General features: G+C 36.0%; 2 protein-coding genes across 2 annotated transcripts in view; one reads left to right on the forward strand and one right to left on the reverse strand.

Moving 5' to 3' along the window:
- LOC117982948 (CCR4-NOT transcription complex subunit 7-like) lies at positions 1 to 9,622 on the reverse strand. The gene is made up of 7 exons (XM_034969394.2): positions 9,282 to 9,622; positions 9,086 to 9,196; positions 8,282 to 8,391; positions 7,349 to 7,462; positions 6,200 to 6,476; positions 4,623 to 4,763; positions 1 to 3,879 (listed from the first exon to the last, which is right to left on the reverse strand). The coding sequence occupies exons 2-7, from the start codon at positions 9,194 to 9,196 to the stop codon at positions 3,763 to 3,765; spliced, it is 870 nt and encodes a 289-aa protein (XP_034825285.1). The 5' UTR covers positions 9,282 to 9,622; the 3' UTR covers positions 1 to 3,762.
- A 3,285-nt stretch (positions 9,623 to 12,907) lies between these two features.
- Positions 12,908 to 20,593, forward strand: part of rdgC (retinal degeneration C) — an 84,841-nt gene continuing 77,155 nt past the window's right edge. Inside the window, exon 1 of the mRNA XM_034969338.2 lies at positions 12,908 to 13,108. The gene's annotated coding sequence lies outside the window, so the exon portion shown is untranslated. The remainder of the gene's footprint in view (positions 13,109 to 20,593) is intronic.

Consider the following 20,593-nt stretch of genomic DNA (forward strand, 5'->3'; position numbering starts at 1 on the left):
TCTAGTTTCAATGTATCTATTAAAGACGTAAAATAATGTTCATCTTAATTCAATTAATTCATTATAGTAATTACATTTCTGTCCAATTTTACAAATTATAAAACTATCACAAATAACTACAATAAAAATTAAAATAAATTTATATCTTAATTAATAAGAATAAAAATTGATTCATTACATCATTGATCATTTAAAAATTATATAAAATAATTTTCCAAAATTTGCATCAAAATTTCCACAGCAGGCAAATAAGTACAACCTATCCTATCCCAAGGAATACAAGTAACTCTAAATCTAAATACATGTCACAATTATTTAAAATAGAAAATACTTAGATTAATATCTGTCTACAATGTGGCTATTTTTGTTGTACACTATCTCTAAAGTAACATTTAACAGGTTCAGGATAGCAATATATATATATATATATATATATATATATATATATATATATATATATACCCCTTTTACAATGCTCAAGGCGGAAAACAATAGCATTAAGATTTGGTTTAAACATAGTGCTATCCCTTTCATAATGCTCACGGCGGGAAGGGATTAGTGTCAATTTAAAGATTGTGAACAACATAATTGGCTACTATGTTAAAATAAACGATACACAAACAAAACGATTAACTGACACATTTCTTAAGACAAAAAAATATTGCAAATTTTTACAGCATAGCTTCTCAACTGACCTTTGGAATGGAAACCTTATTCCCAACAAAAAGTGAAATAAACGAACGAACGCGGCTGTATTTCATTTTGTTGGCTCGCATTGCGTTTTGTTGCTGATAAGAGTGAGCCCAAAACGTATATTTAGATACAATGCATAAGAAGCTTCGCTTCGTCTTATGTACTACGACGTCTCGCGTTTTAGACGCTTTTGACGGCAAAATGGTGTATGTTGTGTGTCGTTAGACAGGTATGTAATCTAAGGAAATGTAAATTTAATAATATACACCTACAGAAGCTTTATATTTCGTGCGCCTATAATAACCGAAGTGTCACCAACCACAACAATATCCTAGCCAAATTTTTAAAAATGTCCAAATTTTTTGCAATATCCTAAATAAATATAGATTATTACACATTGGCATTAATTGATTTTGCATTACTTGTAGATTCAAAAAGCGATTTCTTGATTTCATTCATATGGTACATCTAGTATAGCTTCTGCTTAACACTTTTAAAGCTATAGTCCGTACAAAATGACTCCTCACGCGGCATTTTAACTCTATGGGTCAACTGTCATGTCAAAAGTAAGATTAACGTTTAAAATAAAGGTGAAGATGAAATTTAAAACAAAAGTTAAAATGGCGCGTGAGGAGTCATTTTTACGAATTATACTATAACCGAAGTGTCACATCTCACAAATCACAATGTCCTAGTCTAGTTGTCAAATTTTTAAAATTCTCATTTTTGCAGTATCCTAAATAATTATAGATTATAACACATTGGCATTACTTGATTTTGCATTACCTACTTCAATAGGCTACTTGACTCATATCTAATTTCGTCCAATAAATGATTATTTATTATAGTATTTTGCTTAAGACAACGAAATATATCAATAACAATTATTAAAAACGCAGGATGGATATATAAATCCAGTTTAAAAAAAATACAGTTTTTATTTTTATTTGAAACTCAGAAAACGCTGTCAGCCATGATGTGACGTCATTAAATATGTAAACAAACAAATGTCATCCCTATTGACTAACGTAGTATCCATATATATAAAATTTCAAGTCCTCCTGACTAACTTATATATCAATGCACAGCCTAAACATCTAAACAGCTGGTTCTAGATACATGAAATTTGGTGGGTGTGTTCTTTGTAGGTAAAGAGAAGGTATCCACTAGGAAAGGATTTTTTGAAATTCCACCCCTGAGTGGGTTAAATGGGGGTTTGAAATTTATGAAGTTCACGCGGGCGAAGTCACGAGCATAAGCTAGTTTTTATATATTTCTAAAAACTCATAGTAAACGTAAAAAATTATCGTTTTCTCTATATAAATTGAATAAGTTATTAAGTAAGACTTACAACAAAGTGATCTTTGCAAAAATAAATTTGGGTTGCAGTCGTTAGTGATATAGGATCCCTTTAAGCAAGTCTTCGCGTGTTACGTATATATATTTCACTGGGCACTCTAATCCACAACTTTCCTGTGGTCTTTATCGATGCGTTTTTACATTCTCGGATGATACAATAACGATAATTACTATATTTTTCATGTAAACTAGTATAGAAGTCATGTTTATTAAACTTTGGTAGGTTATGCTGTTGTTTACAAATGCAGACGTCAGAGCACAGATAATCTATCGGCCAAAAATGGCCGACAGTGTTTTCACCTGTCTAAGAAAAATATATTTTTAAATTAAAGTTTTACGGATTTTAGGGCGCAAAAAAATATAGTGTTAATTTTTTTGATCTAATAGGACAAATATTAACCATTTAAGACCTACTTAAAAAAAGTGTCAACTAGCCTATTGATTGATTCAAAAAGCAATTTCTTGATATCATTAATAATATGGTAAAAATCGTATAGCGTCCGCTTAACACATTTATAGCTAAATCCAGCTAAAATTCTACTTAGTTTTAGTATTTAAAATACACGGTAGATACATTACCATTAACCAAGTACATTATTGTTTAAATGCATTACCATCTAATAGTTTTTGCCTCATAATTTTTATTATGTTAACAAACCACTTCGAACTTACGGCCTGAGTAGACGAGGGACTATTGTTCGCGGACAAAAATGAGCCACTTATGCTGATATCTATAGAACGTACGTACGTGCTTTCCAGGGGCCTAAGTTTCAGTTAAAACGAGACGGATTTAGCCAGTGATATAACGTTGTCTCGTTTTAACAGTGTCTTAAGTCTGAGTAAAGTCAAAGTGCGCTCTATAGATCTCAACCTAAGATCTGCATCGCATAACGCACACAATGGACGTACGGCGAAACACCGTGGTAAAACATGAAGAACTTTAGTCCTTCGCGGACAATAGTCCCTCGTCTGCACAGGCCCTTAATGTAAAGATCTTAATGGACAACGCGCGAAGGCAGCAGCATCACACAACACGTGAGAAGATTCTAGGAATTATAATACATAATTACATAATATTAACTGCATGAAGTCACGCTGAGCGCGAGGGCTGCAGTGCGGCACCTACGCGTAGTCATTGCGAAGCGGGCCATTGTGTAGAAGTTGAAATCAACTTCTAGGCCTGAATTCCTGGCTTAAGTCAGTCGTGCGTACTTTTTGTAAGTAGTGTAGTGCTACTACTTTATTCAATTGCTAAAGATAGACTTCCGTGGATCACGACCAGTGCAAAAAAAAATATACTAAGTGTGGCGCGACGCGACGCCTAAGAGACTGCGCTGCGACACGCACGGCCCGTGAGGAGACTGAGGGTGGGGTGTCGGTGCCCACGCGGCACGGTCTCCTGGGCGCCGGGTCACGAGCAGAGACCCATTGAAAAAGGACCCCGGACGGGTTCGAAACTAGTCGGGCATACTCCGACTTGTACGTGCGTTCAGTCGTCAGACATTCATGGGGTAAGAATATCATACAATTAGGCACATTCGTACAGTGCGACTGACCAACCAACATACGCCGTGCCGTCATGCTCTGTCTGAGCAGATCAGTTTGAAAGGGAATTGCAAAGTGAATGAAGGAGATAATTCAAGCCAGCTCCTTGTGATGGAATACTCTCGGTTGCGGTGTGAGGCTCGACCCGCAAACCGACTCCGCCGATCAGGACGAGTTGCCATTTTCGCCGTTGTCCTGGAAATTGTTGGAGTTGACGGAGAAGGGCGCGCCCAGGCCGTACAGGTGACCGCTCGAACTCTCGATGTTGTCGTCAAAGAATATCTGTTAACAAAAAAAAATAGTTCAGAAATCTCCGAGAAATCGGTGAACATATTATTAACCGGAAGCCGCAGCAGAAATGGCTGAAAACGGCCAGTGGCGCAAGTATGCCTCTCTTATCGAGAATTACATTATTGTTCCGTTTGCCGTGGGGACCCTGGGGCCATGGAGTCAAATATTGACTCCATGTGAACATTTATGCATACTATTTCGCACATAAGAGTAACACCTCGGTGTTGTACATATTAAAGACTTCCTGATCGTATGAAAATTACGATAGTGAAAAAAAACCATCAAAATCAGTTTATTGGCTTTTGAGATAATCGCGGACATAACATATATAAGAGTCGAACACATAAGTATCTTTGTTAAATGGGGTTAACAAATAGATAAATTTTAGGACGTTATGCGCTTGAATTTCGGGGACAAACTTGAGAAAAAAATCGTCATCATCACTGACATTCAACGCCACCGAGGAAATAAATATTCTCTCTTATACTTCCCTTCACCTCTGCTGGTCATTGCGTATGCTCTATCCGGCAGTGTTGACTTCGAGATGCAATCACATGATGAGCACTCTATATTCCCTTATACTCATACTTCCCTTTTCCTCTGCTGTGCAGCTAGTGGTATGAAGATTGCGTATTTTCGGGGTGATCAGATTTTTTTGTGGGTCTACATAAGGTCCACTTGGACTCACACAGCATGCATGGGTTAATTTATGAAGTGATACAATAAAATCTCACCTCTTTGATCTTGAAGAAAGCCATCCCAGTGAGATGCGAATCTGAGCCTGCTTGGTGTTGCGGCCCCACCCTCCTCAGCTCTAGCTGGTCGGCCACTTCTTGGAGACCACCTTTTAGATTCTTGCAAAGTTTCATTAAATACTGAAATAAAAATAAATTGTTTTTATATTTTAACATTGTTTTATTGAGGGATGTGTGGTCTAGAGGGTGCGATTGTTAAGCAACGTCGACCCAAGTCGGCAATTGGATGGTTCCAATTTAGTCTATTGGTTTCCTCCTTGTCTCTGTTATGTCGTCGGTCCTGGTTATTATCTATCTATATTACGTTATCTATATTACGTTTTAAATTCTAAAAAAATAACATGATAAAATTTGAAATTTGTTTGTTTGAATAGTTAGCGCCCTCTATTGAGGAGTGGACTTCCAAAAGCTTTTCAGTTATCTCAAGTATAAATTAACTAGATAGCAGCTGTTTAAAATCCAAATAGGCAGAGCTTCTGTCCAATCATTAGAGAGAAATTTATATCAGACATGTTTTGAAAACCGCGCGGGATTTAAATTCGTAAAAACAAAATATGAATGTTTTATCTGTTGCAATAAAAATAAGATTATGATTCTGTACTTTTTCAGTTTAATTAATTTATTGATATTATTTTCCGTAAATTTAAAGTGCGTTTTAGATTCTAAAAACATGACATTATGATAAAATTTGAAATTTGTTTATTTTGTATAGTTAGCGCCCTCCATTGAGGAGCGGACCCACGCAGCGGACAAAAGCTTTTCAGTTATCTCAAGTATTAACTAGATGGCAGTTGTTTAGCTGTGGCGTGCAGGTCATAGAGGCATACATGCACTGCGTTCCCCAGTTGTAATAGCTCAGCATATTTTTCATGATGACCTGCCAGTAAACAGGTTCCTACCTAACCCTACCTTACCTACCCTGCCTACCCTGGCTTAAAAGTCTGTGGACGCCCCTGCTATTAGTATCCCAAGAAAACTTCTATCATCAGTACCCTTATATAAATGCGAAAGTGTGTTTGTTTGTTGGTTTGTCCTTCAATCACGTCGCAATGGTGTAACGGATTGACGTGATTTTTTGCATGGGTATAGATAAAGACCCGGAGAGTGACATACTTTTTACATACATACATACTTTTTATCCCGGAAAATCAAAGAGTTCCCACGGGATTTTTAAAAAACCTAATTCCACGCGGACGAAGTCGCGGGCATCAGCTAGTTATGTAATATGTAATGGAAAGGGCTTACAACCCTCATCCATGAGAAATACAACGCACAGAGAGAGAGATGGAACTCATTCAGAGTATAACAAAATCTATATATATATAAAAGGAAAAGGTGACTGACTGTCTGATGACTAACTAGTGGACAGATCGGGCTGAAATTTAGCATGCAGATTGCTATTATGACGTACACATCTGCTAACAAATGATTTTTGGAAATTCCACTCCTAAAGAAGTAAAATAGGGGTTTGAAATTTGTGTAGACCACACGGACGAAGTCGCGGGCATAAGCTAGTTCTAATAATACAATTTCTAACTGAAATAGGTTATACTCACTTTCACATCATACACTGTGGGAAAATATAGTCTCAGACTTTCAAAAAAGTCATTTTCATCTTGAGGTAAATTCTGATCTGTCAGTAATTTGAGTAGATATCCAAAGTCATATCCTGAGTGAAAACTGAGCCATTTTATGTTGTCCATCAACACTAAGCCTGATGACATAAGCAGTTCCGCAAATTCCAATGGTTCAATGCCATCTTCTTCATGCTTTCTGAATTGAAGTCCAGAATTTTGTAGCAAATCAATGGAGTCTTGTGCGTACATATCCTCTCTGAAATATTAAACAATTTCGGATAACTATTGCAGTTGTAAACAAGTACACCACAAAAATAATGTTTAAGTTCGTTTTTTGTGCAAGATTACATGCTAAATTCTGATTTTATTTCGTTTGCTTGAAACTTAAACGAATCGCATAAACCTCGAAGAAACGTGTAAGTGATTCCATTTTAGGGCGCCTTCAAATTAGCCGCAATGTGCTGCGCAGAGTCAGCGCGATTGTAGCGCTACACCCGCGCATCATCCATCAAATTATATGGATTTACGAAGCAGCGATGCCGCAGCGCTGCCTCCGCGCGGAACTTTGCGGCAAAGAAGGCGCCCTTAGACCTTCTAATTAGGTTTTCACTCCTACCATCGTCAGTTCATGGTGACAAGGTCGTATGTTGTGAGTATAGTGCGCCTCTTACGTATTTCAGCGAGAAACTACCTACTTACTTTGTTTAACTTTTAAGTAAACTAAAGTAAGTAAGTAGTTTCTCGCTGAAATGTTTTGAACATGTTTATAATATTATTGTTTTAATTAAAAATGTTTTGTTTTAAAAAACCCTTTTTAACAACCTACACTACATGCGACGGCAGCGATGCGTGATAGCGTGACGAGTGACTATGACAGAAAACTTCACACACACTCCAACAACATTTATCCAGTTTCAACATTTTCAACTCAATCAGATGAACGATGCGCGAATACGTAGGTAATGAACAAACAGACAAATATTGATTTTATATACGAGATAAGTCTATGGTATAAGATTTATACAAATTAACAATTTTGACCATAAGTAAGCGTAACATTTTACCTATTCTGAATAAATAATTTGAGTTTTGAGTTTTCATCTATTTCTGTCAAAAAACCCCACTTACTGTAAATTGAATTTGAAGTTGAACTGCCATGTGGTGTACCCGGGAGGAGTCTTCCCATTTTCATCCATGAACGTGAGACCCAGCTGTATTATTCTCAACAAATCCACATTACATCTGTAAATGGATTATACATCATTACAGGTAGCCTTAAGAGCCCACTTCATCGAAGCGACAACTCGTTGGTGGTTGGAGCCTATTTTAGCTGCTGTTTCCATAGATGACGGAAAAAAGGTTATCTATGCGTGTCTCCCTTTCCCTCTAACCGCATCTCACCCTGAGAGAGGCCGAGTGAATGAATTTTGCTCGAGATAAAAGATTTGTTAGTCAAAAAGTAAAGTGAAAATATCAAATTGACGTGTAGAATTACGCCTATTTTTGGCAAAAGAAAACATTTTTTTACACAAACTAAACTACGTTTTACACAAACGTCTATGTACGCACGAAGTTTCCTCAGAATTATCCCTAAAATAGAGATTTTCAAGGGCCCTAACTTTTGAAATAATTTTACTATATTAATTGTTATAGGGCATAGATATATGGTTTAGTCATAGATCTAGATTCTAAAACAAAAAAGAATAGAATAATTGGCATAATATGGTTGTATGGACAAGCGATTAAAAAGGGGCACCTTATTATTACATTATATTTGGTTCAAGAAAATCAAATTCCACTGTATTAAAAAAAACTTAAATCCGATGGATGAAGTTGTAGGTTAATGCAACAAATATATCACAACTAGCTTATTCCCGCGTCAGCGATTGGATTTTCGATAATCCTTATTTAGCAGATGTCTACGTCATAATACCTATCTGCATGCCAAATTTCAGCCAGATCCGTCCTGTAGTTTGAGCTGTGCATTGATAGATCAGTCAGCCAGTCAGCTGTTCCTTTTATATAAGTAGATTAAAACAAAATAAAATATTGTTATGTTACCTGAGTAATTGATACTGATAGTCCGCTGTGGACCTGAACTCTCCAATGGGCCGAGCCACAACACCAGGGAATTCTGTATCCATTGCTACCCAGTGGTACTTTTGTACTATCTGTTTCAAGATTTAAATATTTATCTAATATTTTAGAATAGATCTTTGTAATACGATTTTAAAAAGGTCATAATTATATATGAATTCAGAATTGTATTCATATTTATTCTATTTGCTTTATTCATGTACATTTCACATAATTATTATTATACATGTAGAGCTGTTTGAGTATTGCAAAAAGATATGAATAAATAAATAATTACTTAATTCAAACTTCAAATTGTGTTTATAAGTAAGGGCGACTTGTACTTGAAACTGTAGAGGTATACATCGAATAGACTGTTCACTGTATACATATGTACATATATATGTATACATATATCGCTACAAAACCATGCAGCTATTAAAACACTTGAGATTTTAAAGATCTTCTTAAATTCTTCTTATTAGAACATTGTGTAGTTTGTTATTGTAAAAATAAAACAAAAGGATGGATTTAATAATTTTTACACATTTTATATCTTTTAAATGATCTACTGCTAATCTGTTAGAGTGAGGGATAAGGAACAAAACATAAAAATATTTTTTATTAAAATTTTACAAGTGCCTTATGATTCATAATGACCTTCTTATAGAGAAGAACCAGCAAGAAACATCACTTTTTAGGTTACAGATATAATACTGGTTGTAAGTTAATATAACGTGACCTTCTGATTAAAGCGTATTTAACCATGTGAATGTCCTTGACACATACCTGTCTGATAATTTGGAATTCTTCGTGAAGGTTATGATTCCACACATCTTTTATACCACAATCACTGGTTCCCGGTAGTGCTGACAATAACCCAAAACTGGCTGCTGGCATCTACGGGCAAAATACAACACAAATAAAAATACTTGTGCCTCGATCGAAGTTTCCAACTATATTATTATAGAGTTAAACAACAGACCTTAAACCGGTTGTCTGCGTCTCGACGGCTGGATTCGTCTGATTTTTGCGACGCCGTGGCTTATGTTTTGATAAATAACAAACGTAAATAATAAAAAGCAATGATGTATAAAAAGAAATGCGTGGATGCGATAACAGGCCACACTTGTAAATGGGGTAAACAACAAACTCCTGTTTCTTATCTGATTTAGCGTTTATATTTAGAAAAAGATGGTGTGCCGATTTTATTAGAAGAAATGTGTTTAAAGTAAATTTATAAAATACACAAGCCAAAAACTAATAAAATATTCACATTATTGACAATCATTTAGGCCATCATGCCATCCATAGATGTCATCACATGTTGAGAAATGAAATGAAATTGTCAAATGCCAATCATCAAGTCAATGTCAAAATAATACAGACTCTATTACACACTACAGACAAGCTAGAGGCCGTAGATAGAGTAATAAAGGTAGATGCAGGAACGTTTGCTTTCTCATTCGCACTTAAAAGAGAGCACAGATAAAATTACTAATGTGATAAACAGAGCTAGCCTATTTTTTGTCGTGTTACTGGTTTTTTTCAAGCATACATACAAGAAGTTGCAAACAAACTTTGAGAATTCGTGGCGTAATTGTATTTCTCATGAGTTATTTACTTGTTTTCACATAAAAAACGTTTAACACAAATATTGTTGATCGGTTAATACAAATATTGACTACTAAACAATGGTAATAATTGTCGTGTTATTCATTGTTACGTCGTGCTATCGCTATCTCATATGCGGTTACCACAGTACTTAAATCTACCTATTATTCTATCTACGCTAGAGGCCTTAGGCAAAAATTACAATAAGTACCTGCCGTAAAAACGTGTAACATTGGTATTGGAGCGAGGATTTTAGGATGTCATATTTTGTAGAACAGTCATCACGGGTAACATTGTGATTTGTGAGTCGACGTGACGCGACGGCCGAGCAACGGAAATAATAATAAGAACTGCAACATTAATTTCATACCTAGTTCATCACACCAATTGCCTACGCTAGCGCCAATTTGGAAAGTTTTTGAACTCTTATTTACTGTTTATAGTGGACACTTTTTCAACTTTTCCTCCATTAGAGATCGTGCTCCTTAGCTCCACAGTCCACTTCATAATTTTACCTATCACAGACACCTCTGCTGCCGACGACGCCCAACTTGTACGTTTTTAATTAAATCTCATGGAAGTTGGTAGTCTAATTATATTAAGATGCTGCAGGCTGCTCATAATAATATTTTATTGACTTACTTGACTTGAGGTACTTACTAGGTACCGTAAAACGGGGTGAATAGGTACAAAATCAAACTTCGCATTGAAATTTACGGATGTTTTGGTATAAATTATGATGCTTTAACTGTTTGTAAGCATCTCCGGTTGTAAGAATTCTAAGGAAACATCCAAAAAATATAAAATAATGATAAATTACTGGTATATTTTAATCAAAATATATGCTGTCCCTATTTATACTTGATCCGGGGTGTAACGGAATGGCAAAGGGGTGAATAGGGAAAAAAGGTAAGGGTTGTCAAACACAAGTTAGTCTATCCTCTAATATTACAAATAGGAAAGTGAAGACTAATTATTGTTTGTTTGTAATCGATAAACTCTGAAATTACTGGACTGATTTTGAGAATTCTTTCACCATATTCTATATCTATTTTATTCAGAAGTAACATAGGCTATATGTTATTATACATGGCATATGCATGCATGGTATCAAATCTTTAAAAAAAAGCAACCGCCGAATTTCTTGCTGGTTGCTGGCATTCCGAATCAGTGGTTCGATGATTCAAAAATAATTAAATAAAAAATATTTTTATTTATTTATTTATTTATCAATATTAAACAGTAAAATGCCATTTAACTAAATTTTACTAGTCGACTACACAAGAAGGAAGAATGTTTTTGAACAATTTAATTAAATATTTAAAGTGACAGCCCTGTCCCTATATAAACCTTACTGTTCCTATTTAACCTCGATTCGTTCCAATTCAGTAAGTATAGCGTTCCTATCCACCCCTTTCCCGTACCTATAATCCCCATGGCAAAGCCAAAACCACTTGGTTTCCAATTTTTTCTTTTTTACAGAAAAATATGTAACATTTAGACTAACTTGCTTTTGTGACGCCTCTTAGATAAATGTTTAATGATTTCTAATAGTTTTTGTACTGTTTTATTCTCGTACTGCGTCAAAGTAAACAAAGTTTTGAGACCTACGGCTTAGCGTGTTTTGAACAACGTTTTTGCAATGACGCTTTCGTTATTTTAATGCCAATTTGTCTCTGGTTCAGTATTGCCAAATAAAAGATTAAATATTCTACTATAGGGAAAAACAATGCTACCAAAATTCTAAGCTGATTTGGGTATTATTTTTACGTTCAAATCTCATTCCCAGTTTTGTCCCTATTCACACCCCGGTTCCTATTCACCCCGTTTTACGGTACCTGTTTACGACTTTGTTTAATAATAATAGTTAGATGCTGGACTAAATGAGGTTTGCTGCATTTCTGCGTTCTATAATATTATAATTTATTTTTAAGTTTAACTCACTGTTTATAACCAGGGTTGAAAAAAAACAAAATATTCTATTTAAAACGGTTTTAAAGTTTTAAACATTAATTGTATTAAAAAAATCTTGTAACTTGTGATCCCAACGCGTTCCAATTTCCAGTAGTTACAGTAGTGCCTACATTGTAAAGTGAACAGTTAATCATACGTGCCCTAACGCAGGAGAGCCACCGCACACGTTACAATCGTTTTTCAAGCACCTCCTCTCATACTCCACCGAGCTCATACTCGGGTCACCAAGTTTAGCTATAATAATACAAGCTACGACACTAATTTGTCTGCCAGTTTGGTTTAATATAGGTACATTTCGATTACTACGGCTACGCAGAGCTCGTCTATCATAGTACCTAGTGTTTGACTTTGAGTACGCTCTACGCAGCGCACTACGGCTGACCCGACAGTAGAGTCGACTGTCGATGTCGCGGTCGCGGTCGTAGTGGTGCCGCACAAAATAGGCACAACAGGCAAGACTGCATCACTTTTCATAGGTGAGATTTTTTACACCTTTATTACCTGTTAACTCCCAAAGCCACCGTGATACAAATAAACATCCAAACAAACGTCCCTCCCAGTGTTGGCAACAATACGCAGAGAAACTTTCAGCTTTTATAAAATAACAAAGGTCTGGCACGTGCTGGCTCTTAGTCCATTAGGTATATAAAACTTTCACGCAAAGTCCAATGTTTTAAGTTTTTTTTTTAAAGAATATTATTAGCCATGTTAAATGACTAATATTCCCCTTTCCTCTCCAACTAAGCGTCAGGCTTGTGCTAGGAGTAGATACGACAATAGTGCAACGGGCGGGGTTTGAACCGTCGACCTTTCGGTTTTCAGTCCACTCCTTTACCGATTGAGCTATTGAGGCTTATTATTGAGCGTACCTAGTTTTTACAATAAGTAGGTACTTAAAACTTGGGCTATGTTCTTGTTCTGCAAGATGATTACCTAGGTAACCTACCGAATATCGCTTTGGTGCAGTTGTAGCTTTCATGTGGGTGTGGGAGCGAAGGCGCCTGCAGAGTGCCGTCTAGTCTTTCGCGGTCCGCCACGGGGATTGGTGTTCAACGTTTATCATTCGCTGGCAATTTTCCGACGGCTAACTTCGTAACCGGTGCTTTTGACGTTTTATTTAATTAGTCAATTTATTGTGCTTTATTTGTTAAGTAGGGTACTTTCCATTCTTTTTCTTTTACTTCATTTGAGTTGGTGATTTCGCGGCGGCGGTGACGATAAAACGTAAGTTTACGATGTACCTATCATATGAAATGCATTTTAATGAAAAAAGTAGGTATCTCGGAAATTGTAGTTGTAAATAGAAAAGGTCACATTTTCACATTCATAGCGACGACTGACGAGTATTTGGTTTTCTCATTATAAGTAGGTAGGTACCTACCTGATCAGACCAGAGTTCGTCACATTTGAATTTCAACTCGTACTTTACACGCTAGTCTAGCCAGCAAAATTACCACTTTCACGTAGATTTTAAAGGGTAAAGGAATCTTTTCCGAGCGAGTAAGATAAAAAGATCTACTCATAGACCCATAAAATACTCTATCTACGAGATCTACCACTATCTACATTTTATTTTCAGTTGTAGGGAAGTTAAGAATACATTAGGTACCTAGTAACTGGGTGAAGCCGTGGGTTTTGCCACTTTTTGCATGGATAGAGAATCGTTCGATATCGTAAAAAGTTTATTCTTTGTATCAGCTAAGGTATTTTTATACGATAGAAATGTATTTAAGGTAACATCTACAGTTTACAAAATAGCTGTAAGTAGAGCCATTAAAAAAATATATATTTTAATACGTTGATGACATCCAATTTTCGTAGAAAAATAGTTTGTGCCCATATTTTCTCTATTTTACGTTTTGCTAACTTTTATTTTGAGTAGGTAGGTACAATGAAATAAAAAGCCTACCTAACGATTTGTGAAAACTGAAAAGTAGGTAAGTGTTTTATTTTCACATGGCCGCTTTGCGTCGCATCGGAATTTCAATGTTTTCTTGGGACATGCGACCTGTAAATATCTGCCTACTGTGTATTATTTTCTCAAATAATAGACAGCTGCCTGTGAAATTGGATTAGATGCCAATTGCTATTCTCATGGTCTCTGCAATAAAATCGCTACAGATTAATGGCACCATCGTAAAAATTCGAATGGTTTATGGTTGAATTAATGGCAGAGGAGATAGGACGTTATTTTGATGATTCGTTATCATTTTTCAGAGCATAGTTCTACCACTCGTAAAGCTGTGGTTCTACCGTTCAGATTCTGAAAGTCGGTTAACTGTAAAAGGTACGAGTAGTTTTTGAGTTATGGTAAAAAATGTGTTTTCCAAACTGATGATTTCTAAAAAAGACGGCTAGGTAAGACCAAAGGTTTTAGTTAGTTTTTAGGGTTCCGTACCCGAAGGTAGGTTGCCAACGGGACTCTATACTAACCCTCCGCTGTCCGTCCGTCAGTCTGTTAGCGGGCTGTAGATATCTCGTGATTCGTGAACCGTAATAGGACGAAAGTTGAAATTTTCACAGAATGTGTATTTCTATTGCAGCTATAACAAAAAACAATAAAGATTTCAAAAAACCGCCATGAAAAATAAAAACTGTACAATGGTATTGGTAATGGTATTTGGTAATTGTAATTGGTAATTGGTAACAATGGTATGGTATAATGGTACGGAACCCTTCGTGTGGGAGTTCGACTTGCACTTGACTGGTTTTTAATTTGGTCCTAGGCATGATCTTTTACCTAATATTTACGAAGATACCTAGTACTTTCATATCGCTATAGCCTATACCTATACCTAAAATGCGAGTGTGTTTGTTTGTTTGTTGATGTATTGATTTGTTGGTTTATTCTTCAATTACGCTGTAACTGAGCGGCGCGGCGGCGGGGCGCAATTTTTTGCATGGACATAGTTAAAGACGGAGAGTGACATAGGTTACTTTTTATTGCGAAAAATCCACGAGGGCGACGAGTATCAACTATACAACTTCATAATACTATAGAACTGCTCGGCCCCACGTTGGGCGCCAGTTATAGAACTGCTCTATTCTAGGTAGGTATAGCTGGTGTAGGAGCCGCCAGGCGTGAGCGTGACAGACATAAACACTCGGTCAATACGGAAAGACAATTTATTAACAAAAGAGTTTATACATAATATACAGAGAGTTCACAAGTTACGAAATGAAAGACTCGTCATTTTTACCTTCAGTTAAAAGTCTTACTGCGGTTTCACTTTCACAATAATCTGATTAGTTTTCACTTTCAGTGAACAAAGTCTTATGGGTTTCACTTTCGCATGATTTACAATATTATTTCACCAGGAACAGTTTCTGAATCTCTATGGTTTAGGAGTGCTGAACCCTGCATCATTAGGGTTGAGGAATTTGGCCTTGGAGTTTAATCATGAAGCCATTGCTTGATACCTTAAATATCAATTCACTACCAGAAATTCTCGAATCGGCACGGATTAGAAGTTCAGTACCTTGCAGCATCAGGATTGAGAAGTAAGATCCGAAGTTTAATGATGTAGTCTAGTACCTAAAATAATATTGCACCATCTGCAGCTCCTGTATTACTAAAGTTTGACCATACACACCAGGGTTGAAGAGTTGGGACTTACGAGTCCAAGCATGAAGTCGTTTCTTGGTATCGACCAGATTCAGGAACTGTTCATAGCGAATTCACAATGAATACTTCCTGAATCTTGATAAATTAAGCGGGCAGTAATCCTGCAGCATCAGGATTAAGGAATTGGATCCAGAAATTTTTATGGGACCACCGCGGAATCTTTTGCTGTCGATTTAAAAAAAAAATTTGCAAATCGGTGCAGAAACCTCGAAAGAATCGGTGTAAGTCCATACATAAAGAAACGGGCCGAATTGAGAACCATCTCTTTTTTGGAAGTCGGTTTTAAAAGCAAACACTTATTATGTTTTCTTTATGTAATTATTAATCTAATAGGTTTAGTATCAAGTAATCGCTTCTACAACGTGAAATTAATTTAATAAAACTAATTGGATGTGGATCAAGAATGTTATTGCGAGCGAAATTACGCAATGAGGAAAATTTAAATCTTAGAAACAAAATCTAAATTAGGTTTTTTTTTTAATTTAATTGAACTTAGGTAAGTACTTATATCTCACTAGCTTAGGCCCGTGACTTCGTCCGCGTGAACTACACAAATTTCAAACCAATATTTTATCCCCTTTAGAGGTTGAATTTTCAAATTACTTACCTAACGGATGTCTACGTCATAATAGCTACCTGCATGCCAAATTTTATTAGCCCGATCCGTCCAGTAGTTTGAGCTGTGCGTTGATAGATCATCAGCCAGACACCTTTTCCTTTTATATACTTAGGTATTACTATATCATGCCCTCCACTTCGTCCGTGTGGATTCAGATTTTTAAAAATCCTGTGGGAACTCTTTGATTTTCCGGGATAAAAAGTAGCCTATGTCCTTCCCCGAGATGCAAGCTGTCTCTGTACTTACCAAATTTTTCCAAAATCGGTTGAACGGATGGGCCGTGAAAGGCTAGCAGACAGACTGACAGACAGACAGACAGACACTTTTGCGTTTATAATATTAGTGTGGATTTAATGAAGATAAAATACATGTTTATAAAATTGAAATTAAACTTTTATTGGTTACACACATGGATGTTACCACACATTTGTAAGTTGCAAAAAAAAGTAGGTAAACACTATGATGCATTAGGTATTTTATCATCCTTGACCCGTTCTCATTGGAAACTTTAAACTGGAATATTCAAATCCCTATTGTCAATCCCTTGCTATAATCTCCCCTCAGAAAAGCAGTTTGTATGTAAATTTTCTCATAATAATTGAATCATAGTTCCCAGAATCATTGATTACTGGAGCAACAAAATTCGTCATTTTTGTTGCATGAGATTTGATGAAGTAGTATTATTTTTATTACTGGAGGTCACGGGAAACACTGCATTTTTAACTTCTAGACTTTAACTTAAAGAAGGTTATTCGATCTGAATGTAATGTGTGTTTTGATTGCCTCGACGAATCTTGATAGATAGACAAAAAGACATCAAAGTGGTCCTATTAGAGTTCCTTTTTTTCTCTGAAGATACGAAACCCTAAAAACATTTAGGTAGATATATCTGCTCTCTCGAAAGCTCCACACACATCTTCCTAGTGAAAACATAGTAACGCACGTCCTATAAATTAGTTGGCGCCCATTCGCCCGGAGTATGTCACTATGTAGCACAATCCCTCGCCAAACAATTGTTCGACACCGAACCGATCATGCATGCATGATGTAATCATTAAATACTCATTTGTACTGACTGTTGAAAATATTTACATGACATGGGATTTATATGCAATTAATCAAGCGAATAACTGATTCTCTGCGTTACATTTTGTAGGGTTTCCTTACGCGAAGGGCGGCAAGGGGACCCTATTACTACTGTTCGTCCGTCTGTCCGTCTGACAGTCAGCGGGCTGTATCTCATATTAAACCTATTAAATTAGATAGAAATAGAGGAGGATGGAAAATTTAAATTTTCACAGAACGTGTTTTTCTACTGGGGCTATAACAAAGATTATAGATAGAAAATTTGCAATTATTATAGTGAATTTATTAAACACTTGTTTACGCACATGGCTTAGGTTGTAGAAAGTTAGAAACCTTTTTTCCTACTTGTGGTTATTTGAGTATAGAACACTATTTTTGCGGTTGTCAAATAAGTTATCCGGCTTAAGTTATACTTTGTAGCCTAAAATGTTATTGTACATAAGGTACACAATGAACAAATTAAAAATAACAGCAATTCGGCCCCTCTCCATAATATAAAGGTATAACGACGTGACATTTCCTTGCAGTTACAAGAAAATAATTGTCTTACTCCTGAACTCTGGTGGCTTGAACTCATCCCCGAATCATCTGTCTCAGGGGTTTTCCAAACAGCAGATGTTATTAAATAAATTAATCATTTAATTTTAAGAAGCTCTCGGGCACTTATATTCGTAGCCCTTAGATGATACGATACGAGGTTAGTTTTTCAAGCTAGGATAGCAAGATAGTGACAGCAAGCTAGTAAGCTAATTATTCTCGTACCGAGTAGTCATAACTATAATAGGTACCTTCATTTTTTGGCTGGTTGTGAAGTTACTAGTTTTGTACCCACGGATTGATACTAGTTTGCTAGCTTACTATCATTATCTCGTTATCAGCTTATCGCGTCGTGTCGTATGACCTGGGCATTAGTGATTGAGACAGAAATTAAGTCTACAAATTAAATGATTCATAATTTTTTGACGTTTGTTGTTTTTTTTTTTTTTAATAGATATAGCGAGCAAGCCAGCAGGCGGGTCACCTGATGTTAAGTGATTACCGCCGCCCATGAACATTTGCAGCACCAGAGGAGCCGCCGATGCGTTGCCGGCCTTTTAGGAATTTGTTGGTCCGCCCCTTGAATAACCCCATGTTATAATCTAGTGGGAACACCGCCGATGGATGTTTGAAAAAAACCTGGCACGAAAGATGATTCGAGGAAGTGTTCAGGAGTATGACAGTTTTTCTGAATTTCCGAGGAAACGTCACGTCGCGTTATAATATGGATTCTTTATTCTTGAGACGTTTTTTGTTCGACTGGGGACGTTCGTCATTTTCTGAGTTATACAAACTATGTACAAACTAGTTAGTAATCAGTCAGTAATTTGACAACACTACTTAAAAACAAAAGATATAAATTATATGTGGATGTGATATGGGGATGTGCTTTCTTGGAAAATATAATGATAATTGATTAGTCAGCGTTTCAATAAGCGTAATTCACTAATTGCAGTTATTTTTGAACGATTCGTGCAAGAGTGAATCGTATTTATATCTTACAAATGACAGAGGCATTTCGCATGATTTATGTTCCCGGGCCGATGATGACGCACGCAATATTTTTAATTTTTCAAATAACCTACATTATTATAGAGAGAGAGAGAGCCAGCGCGTGCCAGACCTTCCTTATTTTATAAAAGCTGAAAGTTTTTCTGCGTATTGTCCCCAACAATGAGAGAAACGTTTATTTGAAACATGGTGGCTTTGGAAGATAACGTGTAATACAGGTATAAAAAATCTTACGTCAAAATATAAAAGTATGAAGTTAAATTATATTTACATTTTCTTCGGAGTAGTATTAGAAATCACGTCATGCATTGCCAGACACTTAAGTGTCGTGGGAACCCCCGCCAGATCCCTTAAACATTAATAATTTATTAAACTTTAAAGGTGGCTGGCAGGGGGTTGCCACCATACTAAGTGTCTAGCAATGACGTGATTTCTAATACTATTCTGAAGAAAAATATACAAAAAAATAGACTTTATACTTTGACGTAAGATTTTTTACACCTTTATTACCTGTTATTTCCCAAAGCCACCATGATCCAAACAAACATCCAAACAAAGAGACAGAGAACTCTCAGTTTTTATAAAATAACGAAAGTCTGACACGCGCTGGCTCCTAGGCCATTAGCTTTATTGATGCAAGCGTAATGAATAGATTGATTTGCATGTATTTAAATAACGTAAGTTATAGCTAATTGCCCGCGATATCGTTCGCTTTTTTTAATTCAAAATCTTGTGGGAGCCGTTTCATTTTCAGAGATTAAAGCCTATATTTTATGTATCCAGTATGTAAGCTATCTTTGCTTTACTGAGTTAAGTTGTAAAAAAAACCGGCCAAGTGCAAGTCAGACTCGCGCACTGATGGTTCCGTACTACGAGTACATTCGTATTTCGACGTTTTGCACGATAAATCAAAAACTACATACAATGCATAAAAAAAAAGTAAAAATCTGTTTTAGAATGTACAAGTAAATCCCTTTCATAATATGATACCTCACTTGGTGTAATAGTCTTACTTTGAAAATTGAAAATACTCATTAATTGTTCATGAACACATTTTAATTTTTTTGTGATGTAATCACAAATTCACCGTTTTCGGATTTTTCCCCTTACGTGTGCTATAAGACCTACGAAACCAAATTTCATGATTCTAGGTCAACGGGAAGTACCCTATAGGTTTCTTGACCGACAGATAGACAGACCAGACAGCTGATAATAAAGTGATCCTATAAGGGTTTCGTTTTTCCTTTTGAGTTACGTAACCCTAAACAAACAAATAAATAGGAAACGAAAACACTTCTAGATTAATAATATTTCTATGGATTTTTTTTGGCCACGGCTAGGCCTAATATATGTTAGGTATTATAATATTACATATATTCTATTAGATGATGGCCGTGACTTAGTCCGCGTGGAATTAGGTTTTTTGTAATCCCGTGGGAACTCTAGCATGTTATGTCCTTCTCCGGTATGCAATCTATCTCTGTACCAAATTTCGTTAAAATCGGTTAAACGGATGGGCCGTGAAAGGCTAGCAGACAGACACACTGTCGCATTTATCATACTAGTATGGATGAATATGGAAGTATGGATTATAATCCTACGCTAGTGATGAATACTTATAGGTAAAATATTAATCAATCATCTCGTATTTTTGTAGCAAATACAAAAGTTTTAGGTATTCAAATACATTGGGTATAATGGGTATGTAAACACGTATCATCCATCCGCTTTCACGTAGCATTTTATATTTTGTCAGTTGGCAAGTTGTCATGAAAATAATATAATAGGAACAGCTTCTAAAATAGTGACTCGTAATTTTCATTCAACCTTT

The sequence above is a fragment of the Maniola hyperantus genome, chromosome 6 (genome assembly GCF_902806685.2).
Source record: "Maniola hyperantus chromosome 6, iAphHyp1.2, whole genome shotgun sequence".
Taxonomy (NCBI): domain Eukaryota; kingdom Metazoa; phylum Arthropoda; class Insecta; order Lepidoptera; family Nymphalidae; genus Maniola; species Maniola hyperantus.